General features: G+C 52.8%; 7 protein-coding genes across 7 annotated transcripts, besides 1 other annotated feature; 4 read left to right on the top strand and 3 right to left on the bottom strand.

Annotated features, from left to right (window-relative positions):
- Positions 1-1,761: 1,761 nt before the first annotated feature.
- Positions 1,762-3,311, top strand: PODANS_4_240 (uncharacterized protein; the record flags this gene model as incomplete). Its single annotated transcript, XM_001903572.1, has 4 exons — positions 1,762-1,852; positions 1,915-2,133; positions 2,208-2,275; positions 2,328-3,311. 4 exons carry the CDS (start codon positions 1,762-1,764, stop codon positions 3,309-3,311), a joined length of 1,362 nt encoding a protein of 453 aa, XP_001903607.1.
- Positions 3,312-7,070: 3,759 nt separating this feature from the next.
- Positions 7,071-8,975, top strand: PODANS_4_250 (uncharacterized protein; the record flags this gene model as incomplete). Its single annotated transcript, XM_001903573.1, has 6 exons — positions 7,071-7,278; positions 7,343-7,522; positions 7,581-7,842; positions 7,899-8,168; positions 8,229-8,782; positions 8,845-8,975. 6 exons carry the CDS (start codon positions 7,071-7,073, stop codon positions 8,973-8,975), a joined length of 1,605 nt encoding a protein of 534 aa, XP_001903608.1.
- Positions 8,976-9,481: 506 nt separating this feature from the next.
- Positions 9,482-10,022, top strand: PODANS_4_260 (uncharacterized protein; the record flags this gene model as incomplete). Its single annotated transcript, XM_001903574.1, has 2 exons — positions 9,482-9,751; positions 9,819-10,022. The coding sequence occupies 2 exons, from the start codon at positions 9,482-9,484 to the stop codon at positions 10,020-10,022; spliced, it is 474 nt and encodes a 157-aa protein (XP_001903609.1).
- A 210-nt stretch (positions 10,023-10,232) lies between these two features.
- Positions 10,233-11,387, bottom strand: PODANS_4_270 (uncharacterized protein; the record flags this gene model as incomplete). Its single annotated transcript, XM_001903575.1, has 1 exon — positions 10,233-11,387. The coding sequence occupies one exon, from the start codon at positions 11,385-11,387 to the stop codon at positions 10,233-10,235; it is 1,155 nt and encodes a 384-aa protein (XP_001903610.1).
- Positions 11,388-12,052: 665 nt separating this feature from the next.
- Positions 12,053-13,921, top strand: PODANS_4_280 (uncharacterized protein; the record flags this gene model as incomplete). Its single annotated transcript, XM_001903576.1, has 2 exons — positions 12,053-12,172; positions 12,230-13,921. The coding sequence occupies 2 exons, from the start codon at positions 12,053-12,055 to the stop codon at positions 13,919-13,921; spliced, it is 1,812 nt and encodes a 603-aa protein (XP_001903611.1).
- A 655-nt stretch (positions 13,922-14,576) lies between these two features.
- On the bottom strand, positions 14,577-15,764 carry PODANS_4_290 (uncharacterized protein; the record flags this gene model as incomplete). The annotated part of the gene is made up of 1 exon (XM_001903577.1): positions 14,577-15,764. One exon carries the CDS (start codon positions 15,762-15,764, stop codon positions 14,577-14,579), a length of 1,188 nt encoding a protein of 395 aa, XP_001903612.1.
- Positions 15,765-18,280: 2,516 nt separating this feature from the next.
- Positions 18,281-18,362, top strand: a tRNA (tRNA-Ser).
- A 736-nt stretch (positions 18,363-19,098) lies between these two features.
- PODANS_4_300 (uncharacterized protein) lies at positions 19,099-21,610 on the bottom strand (the record flags this gene model as incomplete). Its single annotated transcript, XM_001903578.1, has 2 exons — positions 19,099-19,129; positions 19,188-21,610. Coding segments are annotated over 2 exons (2,454 nt in total), but the record flags the coding sequence as incomplete, so codon positions are not given.
- Positions 21,611-22,001: the final 391 nt, after the last annotated feature.

Here is a 22,001-nt window from a genome sequence, read left to right on the forward strand (position 1 = left end):
GGAATGCGAAAGGTAACGGGAGGGGAAGGAATTAGACGTTACGGAAGGGGAGGTGGGTTAATGTGGATTGTAAATCGTTTTTGTCGGCTTTGGAGTGAAGGGTCAAGGGGGGGGGAAGGGGATTAGTCAGTTATCGGGTGATTTCTGAGGTAAAAAATACTTTTTAGTCGGGGGGGGGGGAGTGGGGTATCAGGCCGTGGAAGATAAGGCGTGATAATTTTTGGCAAAGAATGTGGTGGGGTATGGGGGAGGCATTCTTAGGATTGGGCCTGGGTTGGCTACTTTAGTCTACCCACACACACACCCCAAAGTGCTCCAGTCAGGACAGCTTGTCATGCCAGGAGCCAACGACAACTGAAAGCTGCCAGGGTAATGCAGTAGCGCGCCGCCTCCAAAGCACCCCTGCAAATGGCGTTGACGAGCTGTCGCCTCAGCTCCCTTCCCCCCACACCTTGATGGCTCTGTTCCTGTTCCCCTATCGCCAGCTCATTCGGACATTACTGAGGCGACCAGTCGGAGTTTGTAACCGAACTCTACATCTTTTAAGTCCTATCTCTGGTATCTGCACTGCTCTTTCCTGAGCTGGCAGGCCGAACGATGCTCGTTGAGCGTACTCACGCCCACCCCCCACAGCCATTAATCACCATCTGATGAACGGAATTGCAATTGCCACATGGGCAAGTGGGTTCACTTTTGTCCAAAGACACTGAGAACGGCAACTGCTACAATATCTCCGTAGCTATTGTCTCGACTTTCTGTTCGGTGATCTGTTACAACGGTTCATGATGGACAGGACGGAAGTTGCCGACGTCGCAACCCAGGACAGAAATCAAGCTTCCTCCCATCTTCTGTCATTCGTGCGCCACGAGCCGTATGGTACGTCATTCCCCGCGTCCAAGTCAAATAAACGATGCTCGGAGCCTCAGGAGACGCATGGAAAGTCTGCATCTCACACGATCCTGACACCATGCAACTTGGCCCGGCTTCTACCCGCGATCAATACGATAGGCAGGATTTCACCGAATATGGAGACAAGTTTGGTTCATCGACGGAAAAAAGGAGGGTGACATGGCAGGGTCGGTAAGATGATATTTGCTAAGATGTTCGGTTAGGCTGTTGCAACCCCGAACGCCTACAGTGTTGTGTGGAACAGACCCGTAGGGAAGGTATGCTTAAAGCTTGAGCTGGTGATCGACACGTTAAGGAAACCTGGCAGAGGTGTATTCAGGGCTGGCGCTAACCTCCGTGACCGGCGTTTTGTCATGCCCTCAAATCCATGGTTAATGGTTAGGGGATTAAGTGTAACCCAGCCCAACGTATGACCGTTTTCCATCCATTCTGGCCACCAAGTGGTGTTGCGGCACTCCCCCTCCGACAATCTTAGCCCTTCTCGAGTACGTCCCTCCCTTGTAGATTCGTCCCTGTTTGTTTTCCCGCCACACCTACCTGGGTGAGGCAACGTGGGTTACACTGCACGATATGCACCTCTACCGTATCAGCAACATGGAGTGGCAGGGTGGAGCTTCAAACAACATGAATGTCCCCATACATAAGTAGCAGCCTCCGGTACGCTGGAGACCTGGAATAAAAACCTGATATTTTGAGACGACGAGTAATCCAGTGTTTAGTCTGATCTCTTCAATCAGACTGCCCAAATCCGACCCGACTTGGAATAGCTGTTTTCCACTGCTCCTTGTGACCCTCACGCCAACCGGAACATCTCTGGACATAGATCGGCACCGAGGCCCGACAAGAGCAAGAATGGAAGATGAGAACAGAACTCGTCAACGCGGCCGCAAACGATGGACCGAGGAAGAAGATAGCATCCTCTATGAAGAAGCTATGAAACAATGCAAGTTATGCGTCCCGTCTGCGTGGCCTGTCTCATTGCCGTCTAACTGGGTTCCATCACAGCCACCACGGGAAATGTCAGAGATTGGCACAGGATAGCCACCAAGCTGCCGGGGAGAACAAACAAGGATTGTCGCAAACGATGGGTCAACAAAGTCTGTGGAGGGTTGAAGAAGGGACTCTGGGACCCCGAAGAAGATCGTCGACTCCAATCAGCTGTAGAAAAGCATGGGTTAAGATGGCCACTCATCGCTGCTGAGGTGGGCTATCGGAGCCCTGACCGTATGTCCTGACATTGTTGATCCACCGACTACCTAGACGATTGCCGTGGTTGCTAACAGCAAAGTTCAAAAAAGAATGTGCAAAAAGGTGGCAATATGGGCTCGACCCAAGATTAAAGCATCGAGAGTGGACAACGGAAGAGGTGTGTAATCCCGTTTCTGTACTGCGTGCTTTCCGCTAATCGCATGCTCCAGGACAAGCTGCTGCTTTCGCTTGTGCAAGAAAGAGGACGGGAGTGGAAGGCTATTCAGCACAGTCACTACCCATCGCGATCACGGATCGATCTCAAGAACCGCTACACAATTCTCATGCGCAGACTAAACAACCCCAGCCATCAAGATGTCTTTCAGGATGAAGATGGCTCTGACACCAGCTCTGTCATATCAGCTGGCGACGCGAGTGATGATGGAACCGGCACAACAGCAGCCACAACGATCAGTACGCATAGCGGCTCATCATCACACAGGCTGCATTCAAGACAGGGCTCCAGAGTGTCTGCTGCGTCTGATCAAGTAGTGGCGCAGTCCAACACACACTCGCAACATGTTGAAGTCAGCTTGGGGACGGGACATCCGCATGTGGAGCAGCTTGAAGCAGACTTCAACGCGTCGGACTGGCTTGACTCCTCAGCCTTCTCCCTCATACCCACCACCACAGCTCAGCACGCAGGAAGCGTTGATCCATTATCGCTGACGTCGTTTTTGGATCATCACAGTTCAGGGCTGCATCACGATACAGCTATGATGTCTTCAACCTGGGAAGATCCGTTTTCAGCGTCTGCTGCCCCGCAAGCTTACCACTTGTCTGGGTTTCATCTTTCCACAAGCACCTATCCTCAAACGGCCGGCTTAACGACGACCACAGCCACCGTTGATGACCATGATGTAGGGAAGGGGGATGTAGAGATGGAGGGAATGGTTGCTTTTGACCCGACCCTCCTTCTCGCTGATACCACGGGCACGGACAGCTATAGCACAGAGCCTATCCAATCCACCGCGGGACCAGAGCAGGTCCCGCGATCGGAACAGAATGTGAGAGGAGAGTTGGGGTCCGGTGATGATGAAGATGTGAGCAAAGTGGTCATTGCAGTCGAAGGATGTGATAAAGATACATTGGACTATCTGCTCAATGTCACCAGACCAATCAAGGGACGTGTGAAAATGGAGATTACTATGTGAGTAAGGGCGGTTGAATATGTCGGTACAAAGGTAATCCTCTTTGTATGTATATAACTTGCAACTTGGGTTGGCATGGCGAAGGTGTTGAGGCGAACTTTTGGGACATGAAACATCATATCACAAACTGCTTTTCTACTAAGGGTTTCCCATGACGGCCCTAGTATTTCATTGATATCCACAGTCTTGGGAAAACTTAGATGTACTGAGCTTGTGTTAGGGGCACTGCCTTAGTACTTATAGATCAAGAACTATAATACCAGGTGGGTAGGTGAACAATTAATCTTAATATATAATATACATCAACAACAGCCTGGGTTGCTCCGTTTTTATCCAGGGGTTTCTTTGGCGATCTCGAGTGTAGCTTAGTAACGCCGCTCTTATTACCACTGTCGATGTATTTTCCCTTGCTAGCAATCTTGTTGCTAAATATATTCGCTTCTCCGTAGTCTTCCGTGGAGCTAAACTGAGTCAATATTCAAAAGTTCAAGCTGTGAACCCTCTCCGATTTCAATAGAGGTACCTATAGAGGTACCTATGCCCCCCAATGTAGGTGTCTGATAATATTGAGGGTTTAAAAGATAATTCCAAGAGTTCAAAGACATGGACGCTGAGAACGAGTCAAATCAAAACTCCAAGAGCCTTGCAAGGGGAACTGCAACGGCGCTCTGGTGAAGGAAGTGTCTGAATGTTTGGGGGTGAGAAATATAGCCCTTTGCCGAGACTGTCGAAGGGTGTAACCAGGTAGGTACTACACCCACATCGGACCTTGGCATGCTCTTTTCAACATGAAATGTCGAGATAGCGATACAGTGAGTGGTTTCAAGCTCCAGGTCCTTTGGGGTCAAGGTTCTTAAGGGCCAGTGTACACCTAGATTATTTGTGACCGAGGAGAGCTTTCCAACTTAGGTAGGTAGTTGACACTATTGAAGGCCGGGGCCTTCACCCGGACTCAATATTCACGAGGCAGACACATATTCCTTCTCACATACATACTGAGGCCTGTACCAGCTGACCGAAATGATGGACCAATCACCCAAATATCGAGCAGGACATTGGTGCCAACCTTCAATTCTGCCATGACATGGAATGTACGCCAAGTCTGATCACCATTAAACCGCAACGCCTTGCCATCCAGCCCTTTGGGTAGCTCGCATTTGTCTTCTCCATCCGGTATAGTGAATCGCTTGAAATGATTGGAGAACGTGCTACTCCTGCAGACCACAGCAAACATATGGTTCGTTTTACAAGACTTGCCCCCGGCCCCCATCAGTTGTCATAGATTGATCCCCATATGCCTTGTCTCCCCTGCGACATGCTTTCCAGTCATCTGGATGTAAGGGTTCACTCCGAAAAAGCAAATACACCCTGAGTGCCTCAAACATGAAAGTTTCCGCAAATACCTTAAGGCTTACCGTTAACCGAATGCACCCCTCACGTAAAAGTTCCCCATTGATTGGTATCCTGCCTCACATTTACAAAGCTGCCATACTTCTGGCCCAAAACTGTAACAGATTGCAGAGCGCAATTAAAATTCAATATGCTAGCCGCAGCTTGACGCTCGACACTGTATCCGGGCTTGGCCTGGATGCTCGCTTGGAGATGGAGCATGTTACGAGGAGTCGAATCCTGCCGGGTAGCACGGGAAGAGTGCCATGCACTTGACCAATGGAAAATAAATTAAAAGATGCAACATGGGAGCTCCTCCGCCAATACTCGGAGAACAAAACCTTCCACGCTCTTGGGCATCTCCCACCGTGACCAACAAATGCTCAACAGAATGCACTTGGTCACCTCACCTATCCTCGCTATTTGGCACTCAACTCGTGATTGTCGTTCACCGAACTTGGGGGCGAACTTTGTCCAATAGGATAAACTGATGGCATTTATCCGTTTCAGCATCAAGACTGCCGGCGGCCAACACCGAGCAACATGTGAACACAAAATCCTCACCACCAACAGGCGGAAGCTAGATCAAAACAGGGGTTGGTATGCTCATATCTCTCGATGGCAACGAGTCCGGTGCGATCCCGCAAACGACGGACGCGCTGACGGACCATGATGGCAAGGCTTGGCGTTATGAGTCCGAGGGCCCGGCTCTGTCAGCTCCGAGGGCCAGCCGGACGTGGGGCCGTGTGGTGCGGGGGAAGATCCTTTCCGCCTTTGTGTGTTCCCCCGTGTCCCATTGGCTGGGGTAAAGCGCTCCGTTGCTTGATTCTAGCCACCCTTCTTGGCGTCGCGGGCAAGAGATTCGTTCAGAGCTTGACCTTTTCTTGTCACGGCATCGCTGGTCTGCTCGGAGCATTATTCTGGAATCCAGTACCGGAACTAACAGGTTGACAGCACGTAAGAGGCGCAAAAGGCGCTCACAAGACTGGTTTTGATGCACCAGGCATTGGCTCCTCACGGCCACGGACCGATTACAAGACGGGACAAAAGGCTCGTTGACAGTGGGCATGCAGCTCTATTTGCCGACACCAGTTCCAAGTGAGGGACGCTAGCGGGAAGACGAGCATTCAGAGCCGGCTTGGTCGTGAGAATCCTGTCTGTGCCGTCGCATTTACCCGGCGGAGGCGGCTCGATGTCCCACTCTAATCACATCTGCTTGCTCTGCAAAGGTTTTGTCAGCCAGGCCATAAAGCGCAAGAAGGAAAAGAGGAAGGTTGCGTCCCCGCGTTTGCCAAGCTTCGGTACCTCTCGCCACGAATCAGGGGCCCCTGGCTGACTTTAACGATTGTTTGCTGTACAGTGAATTGAATTCAACAAGAACTTTGCTCCGTGCTCGCATTTCCATCAGGGTGTCGCATCCATCCATCCCACGCGGTTCCACTCTTGACTTCCCATCTTGTATGGAGGGTCCCACTCTACCCCGAGGGAGGGAAGAGATTGTGGACTTAGGCATTCACTTTTTGACAGGACGACCCACCGCCTACGGCAAGTCAAGGAGCAAAGACGGGATATCAGGCCCTCAGTTGTCCCTCAGTTGTCCCTCACTAATACCCAACACTATGTGCGCGGCGCAGGTGGTTGGCGAATGGGGACGACATGGAAACGCCGTTCCATTGGACTGGATCCATCAGGTATGGAGTGATCACCATTGCCCCATGGGGCGGCAAGACCCCATGTTTGCATCTCCACCACCTTAATTCACAAGTTCCGCCCAACCATCAGAGCAGGCATCGACAGCCGATTATCCCCGCTCACTCCGCATGTCCCAGATCACAAGAACAGGGCAATAGCTCCTGGAAGATGGCAGGCAAAATGCAGATTCCATGGCGGACAGGGCTGGACGAGACTACATCGAGGAGAATGTTGTGACTTGGCCCGAGGTAAGGGGGCAGGCAGGTAGCAATATCGAGATGGGACGCGGGAACCAGAATCAGTGGAAAGGAAGTGAGCGAACCGCCTTTCCGTTCCTGGGAATAGATTTTCCTCTGTACCTACGCTCACGTACCGTCGTTTATTGGACGGGGTTACCCCGAGAGTTGAGTGGCCCATGGCCATCCCGGGGTCATGGATACACCCTCTGCAGGCTATATTGAATTCATACCATGTGCTTGGGGATGATCCGCGAGAGCGGTTGGATTAAAATGGCGCTGTCCTGCTCCTTTCCTGCCGTCCCCGTCCCTCTTCTCTCCTCACCCTCCCCCTTACCTCCATCTTCACACAAGGGTGTGGCCTGCCCCTAGTCGATTCTATTGCGACTAAGAACCTCCTGTCTGTATTCTTGCTACCGCGACATCAGAAACCAAGACAGCAACCATGGCTGGCGACGGTGCTGGCGTGACCGGCAAGTCGGATCCCATCATCAGCCGGCTTGCCAACGAGGACAAGAAATGGTTCTACCAGAAGCCCAACCTGCTTTACCTTTACCTGATGCTCTTTCCCACTTGCATGGGTATTGAGTTGACGTCTGGTTTCGACTCGCAGATGATCAACGCTCTGCAGATCGTCCCCTTCTGGAAACTTTGTGAGTGGTTCCCAGCTGAACCAGATCTTGGGGTTCAAGCATTAATGTTTTGTTTGCAATGCAGACTTCAATGATCCTCAAGGTGCTCTCAAGGGGATTATTGCCGCTGCCTACTCTCTCGGTGCTATTCTCTCTCTTCCGTTCATCCCCATGATCAATGACAGGTTCGGCCGTCGCTGGTCCATCTTTGGCGGCTCTGTCGTCATGGTTATCGGTGCTCTCGTTCAGGGTTTCTCCGTCCACGGTAAGCATGTCTCCGCCAGACCCATCGATAACATGCAAGCTGACACAAAGTACAACAGTCGGCATGTACATCGTCGCCCGTATGATTCTCGGTTTCGGTATTCCCACCTGCATTGTCTCTGGCTCGTCTTTGATCGGAGAGTTGGCTTATCCCAAGGAGCGTCCTGTCATGACCTCGCTCTTCAACGTCGCCTACTTTGTCGGTCAGATTATTGCTGCTGCCATCTGCTTTGGCACCAACAACATCCAGAGCGACTGGGCCTGGAGAATCCCATCGCTTTTGCAGATTTGCCCTTCTCTTTTGCAAATCACCTTTGTCTTGTATGTTCCGTCTTCCTGGGCTTTCTTCCGGTTCGCTAATGTGGTCTTGAACACAGCTTCCTTCCCGAGTCGCCTCGCTGGCTCATCACAAAGGATCGTGGTGATGAGGCTCTTGCGATCTTGGAGAAGTACCATGGCGAATCTGATCGCGGCGCCGAGTTCGTTGCGGCCGAGTTCGCTCAGATGCAGACAACCATCAAGCTCGAGTTGGAGGCGGCCAAGAAGTCATGGCTGGACTTGTTCAAGACGGCCGGTATGCGCCGTCGTGTTCTGATCACCACCATGCTGGGTCTCTTCACACAATGGTCCGGCAACACCTTGATTTCGTAAGTGGCTCGCCGACACCTTAACTTCCTCTCGGTACCCGGGCACTAACCAATCCCAAGATACTACCTTGGTGATCTTCTCAAGATGATTGGTTTCACCGACACAACCTATGTCCAGAAGATCAACGTCTCGATTGCCTGCTGGTCTCTTGTCTGCGGCGCCACCGTTTCTCTCCTCGTCACCAAGATTCGTCGTCGCGTCATGTATCTCGCTTGCACCATCTCTCTGCTTCTCTGCTACATTTCCTGGACCATCTCCATGGAGCGCGCCCAGACTGCCGCTCAAGCTGGCACGCCCAACAACGCGGCCAACATTGCGACCCTCTTCTTCATCTACGCCTACTCTCCCTGCTACAACATGGGTTACAACGCTCTCACCTACACCTACATGGTCGAGGTGTGGCCCTATGCTGAGCGCTCTTCCGGTATCGCCTTCTTCCAGCTCTTTGGCCGTCTTGCCGGTTTCTTCACCACTTTTGTCAACCCCATTGGTCTCAACTCGGTGGGCTGGAGATATCTCATTTCCTACTGCTGCTGGCTCGCCTACGAGGTCGTGTTTGTTTACTTCTTCTTCCCCGAGACATTTGGTCGCACTCTGGAGGAGTTGGCCTTCTGTAAGTCAAAAGTCCATCCGCAAACTATGGGCATCATCTGGACAGGGCTAACAACGAGGCAGTGTTTGAGGACAAGTATCTTGCCGACCAGGCCAACGCCGCTGTCGAAAAGGTTCTCAACGAGAAGAACGCGGACGCAATTTCCCTCGGTGGGGAGAAGGGTCGCTCCGAAGTCCGGGAGAATGTTGCTTGAGATGGTCACAGCATTGCGGCCGGTGTGATCTAGCCAAAGATACCACGGATTGGCTGGAGGGAAGGAGTTTGCTCGGGGACGCACATGCTCGATGGAGCGGGAGCAGGGTGTACCACAGTAGATGCATTTATCTTTAGTTACATCAGCACTAATCGCCTATAAAGGATGAATGACATTTGGTGTTTCTGATGTCAGCCCTTCTCTTGGCCATGTTAACGTGGTGATATTTGCCGCTCTGGAACAAGCTAGCCTCGCCTTGTTGGGAAACAAGGTCTGAGATTTGTCCGCTCGAAATATGCCAAGTCAAACATGCAAAGATGTGGTGAATCTTCCATGTGGCAAATTGTCCGGGATGATACCCCCCAAATTGAAATGTATAGTGGCCAAGACGTTGTGGATCTGTTCCCCGCGTTCGCTTCGACGTGAACTTCGAATACATAAACCAGATGAGGTAGATGTTGCCATCACTCGCTGGTGGGTTCGTCAAGCAGACATACCTTTCTGCAATGAAGTTCTCTCACATTGTCGCCGTTCTATCTGCTCCGTTGGCGGTAGCTGCGCTTCCGGCTGCTGCCCCTGAAGCCAATGCCGTTGCTGCTGCCGAGCAGGACGTTTCCAGCACTTTGCTGGAAGCCCGCCAAAACCGTCGGCCTACTCCATGCGTGAGAAAGACTGATCCTGCCCCTACTCAGGAGGAGACAGATGCTCGGTTCGCCGAGTTCGTCGAGGTGTTTGTCGGCTCCAGAAAGAACATTAGCCGTGCCTTTGAGTTCATCGTCGACGACTATATTGTAAGTTTCCTGGACATGCACCGCGTTATTTCTGCTAAGACATGATCCCTAGAACCACAACCCAATGGCTCAGAATGGACACGCATCGGCCTGGAGCATCCTTGGAAACATGTGGGGCGGCATTCAACACCGCTACATCCGAAGCACCATCCGCGGCAACATGTCGTGGGTAAACTATTCGGCTCCTGGCTTTGGAACCATTGTCGACCGGTTCCGGTGGGAGGGAGGATGCATTGTCGAGCATGTAAGTGTTTAAGACGCCATGAGAGGCTTGGGTCGAACAGAAGCTAACCCGACGCAGTGGGACCAAGGAGAGCGCTATCCCGCGAGGAAGTAAGGGACACTAACATCGGGTGTACCGTAAGGATGTCTTGCTGTATATAAGAAAATGAGTCCGTGAGAGAGAAATAGTGCTTGTATCCGCTTCCGGTCTATTATTACATGGTGGAAGTGTAGAATAGGTACCTTATTTCCGTAACCCATGGGCAACCTTGAGAGCATGGATGCTATCTTCGTCCCACTGCCTTTTCTGTGACAGGACGCCCAAGTACATAAATGTATGGGGACATCCCAAGTACCGCTTGAGAGTGACCATGGTGCCGTTAGCAACAAGTTTCATTGCATAGGCTTCTCCCTCGTCCCGCAGCGGATCCACTTCTGCGGTGCGGATGTAGGTATTACATAACCCACTCCAGTTGGGAGCACGCATGGGGGCAAGCCACCAGTCGGGCCACATCTTTCTGATTTCCGGCAGCTTGTCTCGCGGCATGCACTGGTTGCCAAAATACTTGATCCGCTTCCACGGCAGGACTGGCCCCTGGTGGAACTCGTGGAAGGACGGATAGGGAGATTGGGTGTAGTAGTCGAGACTGAGGCAGTCAGTGGTGGGGGGCACGGTGGGCATGCACAGCTTAAGCGGGATCCCGGCATCTCTAGCCATGTGCTGCAAGACTAGCGAGATGTGACCGCCAGCGGAGACGCCGCCGATCGAGATGGAGAAGGGGTCGACGTTGAGGCTGACATGTTCATCACGGACCCAGTTGAGCGCGGCCCATGCATCCTGGATGCACTTGCCCCATATCGTTTCTACCACGACCGAGTCAGAGCTGGCACCCGGCCCGAACAACATTTGTGAGACTGTACCTGGACAATGCCGATAGTTGACATCAACCACGACAACACCGGCCCTGCGCATCACCAAGCACAGACCCGCCTCTGAGTGCAGGTCACCGAGCACAAAGCCGCCTCCGTGGAAGTTTAGGTGCACAGGATGGGGGCCGGGTCGCACAACTCCTCGCTCGTCTTCAACCGGGTGGTAGACTCGCACCGGGATGCTTGTGCCATCTTGCGAGCTAACAACATGGTCACCTACGCCCTTTTCTTTAGAAGAATCGAGAGCACAAGGCGGCTGATGTTTTTGAGGACTTTTGCGAACCTCCTCAATGGGGATTGTGTGGGCGGGCGGTTGCTTGGCGATGACGTCGATGAAATACTGGAGAAATTCGGGGTCGAGTTTGGGGAGGATGTGCTCCTCAATCAGATCCAGTCCATCATTTGTAGGCTGCGACGCTCCTGGTTTTGGCACGGCGTGGCCGGCAAGGGTCGAGTCGAGATTGCTCATTTTGCCTCGTGCAGTTAACAAGAGGGGTTCGGACGGTTGCTGTGTGACTTTAAAATATCACGACGACCGGGACCTTGCAAGTGTCTCCAAATCCCAATTGGAGATTCGGATGATCCTCCTCGGCCCTTGTCGGCTTCCCCACAGTTCGGCACTTATACTCCGCATTACCCCATCATTTGCACAAGTCGCACAACCAAGCAAACTGTTGCAGCTGGCGGGGTCTACCTGCCTGCTTACTAATCAGCCGCTGGTGCCAGTCAACCGCTAGGCATCAAAGAGATAGGCATCTTCCCAGCCAGAACAGTTCATGTCAAGGCCCTTTATAAGGACAAGCTACGACGTTATATTGCTTGTATTGCTCTTCTTAAGTGAGAGATGTTTATCCAGGGTGCCGTCCTCTCCATCTGCCTATGTACTTCATAAAACCCCACCGCGAAAGCTTGGCTTTGTGCATCGCGATCTTCACCTTCCTGAGACCATGATCACAATCGGATTTCTCGCTTGCGATCCGTCGCCTGCAGCTATTTTCTGAGTAAACAGCAAACCCACTTCTCAGCATCACCATCTTTGTCTTCCCATCAAGAACGGAGCATACCGTCTTGTTGACTACTTTTCGGTCATCGTGACACCTCTCTTCAACTTAACTACCTCTCCGAACCAGTGCAATGGCGTCAAGACAACAAGCTTCGTTGCTGAGGAATCAGGATGACGAGGAACGAGACTATGACATGGCACTTCGTAATTTCCAGAGCGGTGCCTATCGCGACTGGCCCAATGAAGCAGGTGTAAGTGACGAGCTCATCATGGACTGAGCAACCATAGTTAACCATGCATGTGATCAGTTTGAGGGCCTTGGTGAAGAACGAGGTCCCGTTGAGGTTCCAGTTTCAGGATACATTCCCCTGTGGGCAATTGGCAGTCTCTATCGCACAGGGCCGGGCATCTACACCATCGATGACACTCCCAAAGGAACATACCGCACCGAGCACTGGTTTGATGGCCTGGCGCATACTCACCGCTTCGACATTACCCCCGACCCCGATAATGAAAGCAAAGTCAAAGTATTTTATTCGTCTCGTCGGCAATCGGACCATCTCGTCGAACACATTAGGAAAACTGGAAGCATGAAGTACCTCAGCTTTGGTCAGAAGCGCGACCCTTGTCTCGGATTGTTCTCAAAGGTTATGGGGATGTGGCAAGCTGCGATGATCCCTCACGGGGAGAAATGGATGGAGAATGTCAGTGTGGCTATTTTGCCGAACCCACCTGGACTGGAATCGGAATCAGGCAATTTGTTGGGCAACAAGACTACGGTCGGGAGGGCACCCCAGTCAGGGGGCCACCGAGTCCCTCTCCCCCAAAGTGTGTGGGCAACAACTGACAATAATCTAATGAAGCAAATGGACCCTGAAACCCTAGAGCCCATCGGCTTTGCAACACAGTCGGCGTTTCACCCCTCACTCAAGGGGCCTCTTTCATGCGCCCATCCACAAAGAGATCCCGTGAACGGCGACATCTACAACTTTAATCAAGACTTTGGAAGAGAGACTGTCTATCGAGTCTTTTGCGTCAGCGCATCGACGGGCCAGACCGAAATCATTGCCGAGCTGAGGGGAGAAGGTGTGCACGCAGCCTATATTCACAGTTTCTTTCTGACGCAGCACTTTGTTGTCCTTTGCATTCCAGCGTCGCATATCGGATGGGGAGGAGTCAAGATCCCTTGGGCCGGGAATATCGTCGACGCCATGGAGCCTTTTGATGAGTCCAAGAAGATGAAGTGGTTTGTAGTTGACCGCACCAACACAAAAAGAGGGATTGTGGGACGGTTTGAGTCCGACGCGGGCTTTTTCTTCCATTCGGTGAATGCATTCGAAGAGGATGATGGCAGACGGATCGTTTGTGACATGATGCGGTATCGGAACCTCGACGTCATTCAGAAGATGTACTGCGACGTTATATTGCAGAGGGATGGAGCTACCGAGCGGTTTTGGGAACTTGAGGAGAGGGCGAAGGGATCAATGCTTAGCCTCACAAGGTTTTCCCTATATCTGGAACAGAGCAATCCGACGGGATTTGTGCCGGTTGAGAAAATATTTGCAATACCTGCTCCGCACGCGGGAGAATTGCCAACAATCAATCCGCTCTTTGCGACACGCAAGCACCGATATATCTACAGCTTGCCTTATCAGGGCAGGAGCACCATGATGGATGGAATTGTCAAGACAGACACACAAACTAGGGAGGTTCTGTTTTGGGATATTCCAAAGGGACACAGTCCTGGCGAAGCTATCTTTGTACCGAGACTACCAACAGGTTCCAACACCGAGCAAGAAGAGGATGACGGAGTGCTTTTAAGCATTATTCTTGATGGGTTTGACAAAACAAGCTACCTTTTGTGTTTGGATGCAAAGACAATGAAGGAGCTAGGACGTGCCGAGCTTGCATTTGCGATTGGGCTGGGATTTCACGGTGTGCATGTTACTGCAAGTAGTAAAGAGATAGAGAGGGTGACTGGATCTTTTACGCGAACATAGTTGAATAAAAAGACTCTGAACGCCCCCATCTCTCTTCGTCCAAACCCCCCCAGTCTGGTGCTTTCTGAAGCTATATTCTCAATCATGCATACCATGAGCTTCCCTTGGCTCCTCATGCCAGACTGACATGGTAGCAATGGAGTTTTGAGTGAATGGGTTGATGTCACATACCTATGGAACCAACCTTGCGCTTCATCAACTACATAGCCATTTCCAGCCGCACCCAACACCCACGTAATTGAAGGCCCGGAAATTGAAGCCCTCGCAATCGAGCCTCTTGTGGGTGGTGGTGCTAAGCGCCACATCAATTTCAACACTCATATCCAACCCTACCCCAGCTGGGGGGTTGCACGGTTGGCAAAAAGAGGCGCTTCAGCGATCAGACGAACAGGGATGATCTGGATCCATTTGAAATAAGGCGGCTGAATTCAGCTGACAAAAGCGAGTAGGTTTGTGTGAGGGATATCGCTGCTGGCGATCGTGTAGGGCTCGCCGATCACTTTGATCTTTTGACATGGTACCGACCGACGGCTGGAACTTGCTTTGTTGGTGTGTGAGTCTCGAGTGCAGCAAACTCCAAGGTGAGAAAATATGCATGTATTGCTGATTACTATTGTGTGTATTGCCATCATGAAATGCAACCCCTTCAATCATCTCAGATCTTTTCCCTTATGGTCTCTTCCCTTACCGAGTTGCCCCCTTCCAGATCCACACGCACCTCTGTGGTCCGCCAGATTTCTGCCTCCCCGTTCTGCCCATTCGACCCGAGAATGTCCTCCTCGCTCTGCGCCCGGCTGCTGGTCAAGCTCTTCATTCTGATCGCGCCATTGACGTTGCTAACCCCGCTGGTCCCATTCATCCGGCCGTACCCGGTGGCGCCTGTCTTCTTGGTGGACGCGTTGGCAGTCGTCAATCCAAAGTGCTGCAGCACCTGCTGGAAAGGCTTGCGCAGGCAAGGAATGCAAGCGGCGATGAAGGCGACCTGTTCCTCCACCAACGACCACGTACCCATCTGGATACCCTCCAAGTTGGGGTCTTCGGTAAGACCAAAGTTGGCCGCCATGGTCGCCTTGACGATGGACGCCGCAGAGGCGAAGATACCCAGAGCCATGAGGACACCGATAACAATACGCTCCCGGAGGGGGATCTGAACCTTTCGGAGGAAGGTCACGGGCATGAGGGCGAAGATGACGTCGGTGACAATGTTGAAGCTGGCGATGCAGATCGAGTTGACGCGGATGGCGCCCTTGCTCCAGCACTTTGCGTCGGCGACAAGGCCGAGGAGATCCCACGCGGCGTGGAGGGGAATGCACTGCAGGACGGCGGCCAGGGTGCCGTAGATGCTGACAATTACCTGGAGGGCGATCATGACCCACAGGAAGTGACGGACAGACTTGCGCTGCTCGAGGCGGAGAAGCATGCCGGCGACGGAGATCTTGATGGCGGCCATGGACCAGGCCCAGATGGGCTGGGACAGCACGGCAAGCTTGTTGGAGTAGATCACATCGGCGAGGGTAAAGGTCGAGGGGTCACCGCCGAAGGTGTAGGGGACGGTGAGGATGAGGAGGATGGAGTTGGTCAGGACGAGGACCCAGGCGGCGCTGATGACATAGTCATCCCATCCCATGTGGAAGACCGGGAAGGATCTCGTCCACAACCGGGCGCTGAAAAGGATGAAGGATATGATGTTGAGGGTGACGGCGGCGGCTGCGAAGGAGTGGGCAGCCGTGTTCGCGGCATCGGTGGGTACGGAGGGGATGAGACTTGGATCAGGTGGCCCGGCGAAGGCTCCCGGAGGAGGGCCGCTGGCGCTTCCCGAGGCGCCCGAAGTTGTTGGATCCATCGTCCCGGCGCATTAGCTCACAACACAAACAGCAAAAAAAGCAAACAGACAGCAGCGAACAAAACGAAGGGAGGTGGTGGAAGATCTGCGATGAGATGTCAGGGAGCTGTCATGGCCCTGGATCTGGGGGATCGGCACGCTCTTATCATCGTCCCAGGGCATCGGTTTCGGTTGGTCACCGAGTCCACCATTGCAACCAAGCAAGATCGAATCTTTCACCCGATTCGCAATCCGGGGCTCCATGTCGTCTCCATGTTGATGGATTCCCATGTTGCCTGCCGCAAATCTAGTGGAAAATTTCCCCTCTGGGCCTCGCATTAGCTCAACTGTCGAGGGGGCCAAAGCGCGTCCGAGCACCTGAGGTCTGACCTCGTGTAGGGGTCCGGACATGTCAAAACAGTCAACGCACTGGTGCAACGACATTCGAGATTGCTCTCTCCACCTCGACGCCATGGGTCCAATGGGATGGTTCCCTGATTGCTGGGAATGCCTCGACGCCTCACCTACCTACAATGGCAGCTGGGTGCTCTTCGGCGTGTGTGGGCAGGCACGATGGGCCCGCCTGAGGGCAGTATAGTTTGGTAAGTTTTGGTAGCACACTACAGCTTGAGAATACAACCACGACCTTTTCCCCCTCTGTTTTTGACTGTTCGATATACCACACCTTGTGGCACGAACCCACCGTACTGACGCGCACGTGCTTGAAAAATTCTGCCGAGGATTCGGGCGGACGATGCTAGAATTTTGTCTTCCACTAATCTTTAGCGAACATCGTGCCATCTGCAGGAAACGCAATCAAAAAGCAGTCCCAAGCGATCGTGGTGGAAACGGTGGCGACGGTTCCCCGGGTGCTCCCAAAGAAAAGGGGTCTGGCAAGCAGCAGCGTTGATCCCTGCCATTGGTCTTCTCAGCGGACAATGCGCTCTGTCCTTGCCATCACGCTGCTTCCTTCGTGCTATGTTTGAAGGCTTGAATGGGCAGGTCTCTAAATTCTCACTGCTGTCGCTTTGACGTTTGACTAGTTGACAGCTGCAGCCCCTTCTCCGCCGCTCTTCCCTCAGACGGTTCTTCTCATGCATCCGCGGCTCTCTCCCTACGTACCTTACCTAGGACGGCCCGGGAATAGTGCCCACCCTGGAGCCGAGTGTCCCGTCATCTGTGCGCGAAATTTTTGAGCACTCGCCGACATTTGGCGCTGAAGCATTTAATGTGTTTCTGCTTCGCTTCTTTGGCCCGACAGTGTTTCGTTCCTGGGCCGGGAACAACATGGCGACTTTTCTTTCCCTCTCTTTTTGACTTGGCAAAACCCCCCCACAACTCGGACCGGAGGCCCGGGGCGACCAATCGATCGTCGCCCGAGCGTCGTCGCTGGCGAGATCGACGTGTCCCGGGGACGGTGATGAACTATCTGTTGATGGCTAGCCGGGCTCGGACCTGGCCCAGATTTTCGTGACTGGTAAGGTCGATCCAATGCAGAGTCAGCGGGGTTGTGAGCTTTTTCGGGTTGGGAGCAGAGCGGAGGTGGTGGTGGATGGGGTGGCCAGTGGTCCGTTGCGCTGCAACCGGAAGGTCCGTGTGGTAGAGGGTGAATCCCTTTCGAGCTTCATGGACTGGAGCACGCCGGAGACAAGGTCCCTTGCTGCGACCTTACGGGGCTGAGGGAGCAAGCGGTTGCGAGGAGAAGGAGACCACGGCTTTCCGAAGCCGGTCTAGCCCCTGGATCTACACAAGAATTGCCCATCTCATCTTGTGCTATCACACTCACCAAAGCGCCGTTCTGGGTAAACCAAACCGATGAGCTGAGAGTAAAGCCGCATCGGCCCGTTCCTTTTCCAGGTCGTCTTCTGAAGCCATTATAGCCTTGACAAGAGGCTGTAGATAGTAGCTCCTGCACGGTATTCTCCTCCGGTGCTTTTTCGTTTTGCACACGTCTGCCCTACGAGATGACAGCAGTTGGGTCGTCAGAGGTGCGTCCATCAGGGCGGTGTACTCGACAAGCAGTATATTGTGCAACATGCTCGGGGCATGGTCGAAGCCCGCAGGCCATGGGCCTGAACGGGGACTGTGGAGATGAAAGCGCAACTCAAGATCAGCGAGCGGGTTGAATATGCCGGAATATTTATACAACATATGTCAAGGGGCAGTAGCATCATCATTTCAATGAAAATAACCGCAAAAAGTTGAGTGGAATGGACACAACAGCATCGGGCGAGTATAATTTGGGGTTTTCTACGATTGGAGACTCGCGCTGGTCAAAACTGAAATTGGGCCTTTGTTGATATAGGTTTTCCTGGGCTTTGCTTCACACTCTGAAGCAGTACCCCTGAACTCTCTAGGCCGTTGTTCCTAGGTCTATTATGAAAATAAAGAGACAAATAGCAAAGACATCAATGATGGCATCATCTTCTCTTCAAGATCAACACCCACTCATCCACCTATCAAGAAAGATAATGTGTCTCGCCTCTCTCCTTCGTGCCTCCATCAGTTTAACCCCCACTTTGCACTCCATACATCAAGGCGTGGTGGCAGAGTGGTCTAATGCGCAAGACTAGAAATCTTGTTCCTTCGGGAGCGTCTGTTCGAATCAGGCCCACGTCGTTGACAATTTCCTTTTTGTCCTGACCATCTTCTCTTGTAGCGCAGCCTCCACTCTGTCTCCCCAGGCCCACCCCATCTTTCGATCAAGCACACAGACAGGGACACCACGCCACACCACACAAAGTCAATTCCACTTCCCCTGATTACAACCTGGAAGTGCTCCAACTTTTTAAGCGGATGTAGGCAGCTACCTAGAACCTACATGTACAAGGTGTCAACCTAATATAAAACAGAAACGAATTTGCAGCAGAGATCGATAACCGGAGATATAAAAAAAACCCAAGAGGAGTCCATTTTTCCACAAAGCCCCTATCTACATCCGGAAACTCCTTCGCGAGGTATCTGAAGACAGAAATGACAAAATGATAACAGAGGTGAACCTGTTTTCCCAGACAAATATTTCCAACTTTCAAAGGATAGACAAGAAGTTGTGGTTGTTGATGATGATGTCCCTTCCTATCCCTCCACATAAATAACAGAGCAGGGTCTATATACACAAATGTCCCTCCTCACCCAAACACAGCAAAGGCATGACCAACAGCCCACCCATACACGCGGTCTGTCTCGCGACGACATTGGAGCGAAAATGAAAGGGGAAGGTTTTCCCAGATTGACGACGAGGTGCGGCGCGACACTAAAAAGATTTACGGCCCATAGCAAAACAGAAATAAATACCGGATATGCAAACAGATTCAAGGGAATATCGAAAAACAAGGAAATCACGCGGGTAACCGCTCTAGTCGTACCCGGCGCCACGTTGCCATTGACTGCCAAAACCGTTAGTAAGACTGTTAAGCATCATCCAATATTGAGCTAGAGACTCACTTTCCACCTTGCGGCTTTGGTGGTGACGAAGTCTTTGGTAAACTGCCGTCGCTCCCCGACGCCGTCAAGGGGCTCGGTGCCCTGACACTCCCACTGGGCTGATTTCTCAGGTGGTGGCCTTGTCCACCCGGTTTCTCCGACATGTAGACGCCGCCTGGAACAATCATGGAACTCCTCACGCTATTCCTCGCCGAGTCCCTGACGCTCTTGAGGGAATACCGATTGGGACTCGTGTTGGATCCTGCTGTGCCAGGGCGTGGGAGCCCACCGACGTTGGCAGGGCTCGACCGGGCACTCTCGTCATCGTCCAAGTCGATCGTCTTGCCAGTTCCGCGCGCTGTAGCGGCCAACGCATCCAACTCCGAGGTCGTGGCGATGTGCGTCTGGGACTTGATGAAGCTCGTGCGGTCGTCGTTCATAAACTGGTATCGTGTGTCGGGGTTGTTGTGGAACAGAATGATACCCGTGGTAATGATGAGCATGAGCAGGAGGATCAGCGAAAAGGCGGCGTTGGCAATCCAGAGAACGACACCAACCACTCCAATCACAAGACCGGGAAGACCAAACACGTCGGTAAAAACGAAGAGGAAAATGGCGTTGACAAAGTTGAGGGAGCAAATGGCTATGTTGAAAGAGTTTGTCGACTTGTCCATGAAGGGACGGATCACACTGACGGTGATGAGGGCAGCTGCCTCAATGATGATCAGGGCGACAGCCTGGACGACACCGGAGCGTTGGGCCAGCGCAATAAACATGCCCTTGACCAGGATGTAGACAAGTGTCGGGACGATGAAATAGTAAGCCGAAGCGCGGTACTGAACGTACAAGAAGCCCCACTTGTTGAGAACGCGAGGCTCCGAGAACAGAATGTAGGCTGGGTTGCGGTGGAGCGCGACGCTGCGCCGGGCGATTTGGATAATTTTGAAAGCAGCGTAGCTCAAGGCGCCGAGCATGCTGAAAAGGAAGAACACGGCGAGAACAACGGCGCCCGGCGAGTCGACCTGCGTAAACTCCCACAGGCAAAGGATAACAACAGGGGGGAAGCAGACCAAGGTAAGGCGGAAGAGGATGCCCTTCAAGGTTGTCAACCAGCCGGTCCTGAACTCGGAAAACCGGTCGCCCTTGGAAACCTTGAGCCTGACAGCCAATTCCACGCCCACCTTGAACAGCAGTACCAGAATGACCAAGACCAAGCACAAGATGTAGAAGAAGGTGATGCCGGTCAAGAACAGGTTGGTTGTCTCAATCCGGGCCCGGAAGGCAACTCTTTGGATACCATAGACGATGTAGCTGCCCCATTCGGTCTTTTCGTAAGAACGCTTTCCAAGAGTGCTGGCGTGGTGAGCAATATCGGTCACCCTTTTCTGAATGGCCTGGACGGCAGGCTCCAGCACCGGCAATGAGCGCTTCATCTTTTCAACCTGAACCGACACGATGCTGAGTGTGTCGAAAATGACGGAGGCTGTTCCGCCAGTGGAGCGCTGGTACCATGTCAGAATGGTTTGGATGAAGCCGACCCTGATGATACCCATAGTCCACTGGAAATCCTGAGTCCATGACTGCACGACGGGAGGTAGCGAGACGCTGCAGAGGCCGATCATGGCCTGAGACTGGAAGTAGGCGAGCAGAGCCAAGGTGTTGGCAGCAATATGGGAGGCGGCATTGGTGAAGCCCAGGCCCGCAACGATGGCGGATGCGATGAAAGCCACAAGGATCACCGCAGCCGCAGCCCATTTCACGCCAATAAGATCAACAGTCTTTCCGTTGGATACATCGGCCTCCAGACACGCGATGGTCTGACCCTTGTTCTCTCCGGACGTCATGTTGATGTAGACCCTGACAGTCGCATCCAAGTCGGGGAATGTGTAGGCAATGCCTGGGATGACATCGAGCGCCTCTTTGTCGAAGGGTCCCAGGTTGAAGGGGTGCGTCATCTTTCCTGATACCATGGGACATAACCCCATGATTTTGGCCTCGCAGGGATCAACCGTGGTTTGAATTGCCTTGTAGCCATAGGCGATGATGGTGATGTCGAACAACACATAGCCCTCGATGGATGATGTGGCCAGCAGGTCGATTGCAACGGTCCTGTTGTTGGGCGTGAAGACGACATCGAAGAGACTGGCTGTGAAGCCCGAGCTTGCCTGACAGGCGGCCAACGAACTCGATCGGAGGACAGATTCGGCGGTGACAACGACGGGTAGAAGGAGGGTAGCGAGAGTGGAGACGGCGAAAAGAGGGTTCAAAGATGGAAGCCGCATCTTGGTTGATGGGAAGCCCGGCCGAGGCGGAAGGGCTTTGGATCGGTCGGGATTATGGGATGAAGGCTGGTCGGAGCTTGTTAATGAGTGGTCGACGGTTTGATGGCGGCTGGCGAGCAAACGAGACGGTCGGCGACGGTGTGGTTTTGGCCCAGTTTTTGTTCAGACTTGCATTCTCCTGTCGTGGTTCCAACGGTGGCCAGGCCTGAGTCAGCGCGAGGATGGCCGGGCGGCCCTCGATAACGGGCGACGGCAACGGCGACGGCGACGGTCGGTCGTTGGTTCGAGGTTCCGAATCGATGGTCGTGCGCATTCAAGCTTTCGAAAGTGTTCGTCCCAATTGGATTAGCGGAGATGGAGCGGGCGACGGGGGCTGGCTGGGGTTAGGTGAGAAGGGCACAAGAGTAATAAACGAGTGACAGAGATTGTTGTTGACAGCGACCGACAGATTCCTAGCACGATGCCATCCAACAGTTCTTGGTAAGACAGACAGATCAACAAAGAACAGATCAATTGCGCAAAAGCTAGAAGGAGGTTGATGGCTGATTGATGA

This window comes from Podospora anserina, chromosome 4 (genome assembly GCF_000226545.1).
Source record: "Podospora anserina S mat+ genomic DNA chromosome 4, supercontig 1".
Classification (NCBI taxonomy): Eukaryota; Fungi; Ascomycota; class Sordariomycetes; order Sordariales; family Podosporaceae; genus Podospora; species Podospora anserina.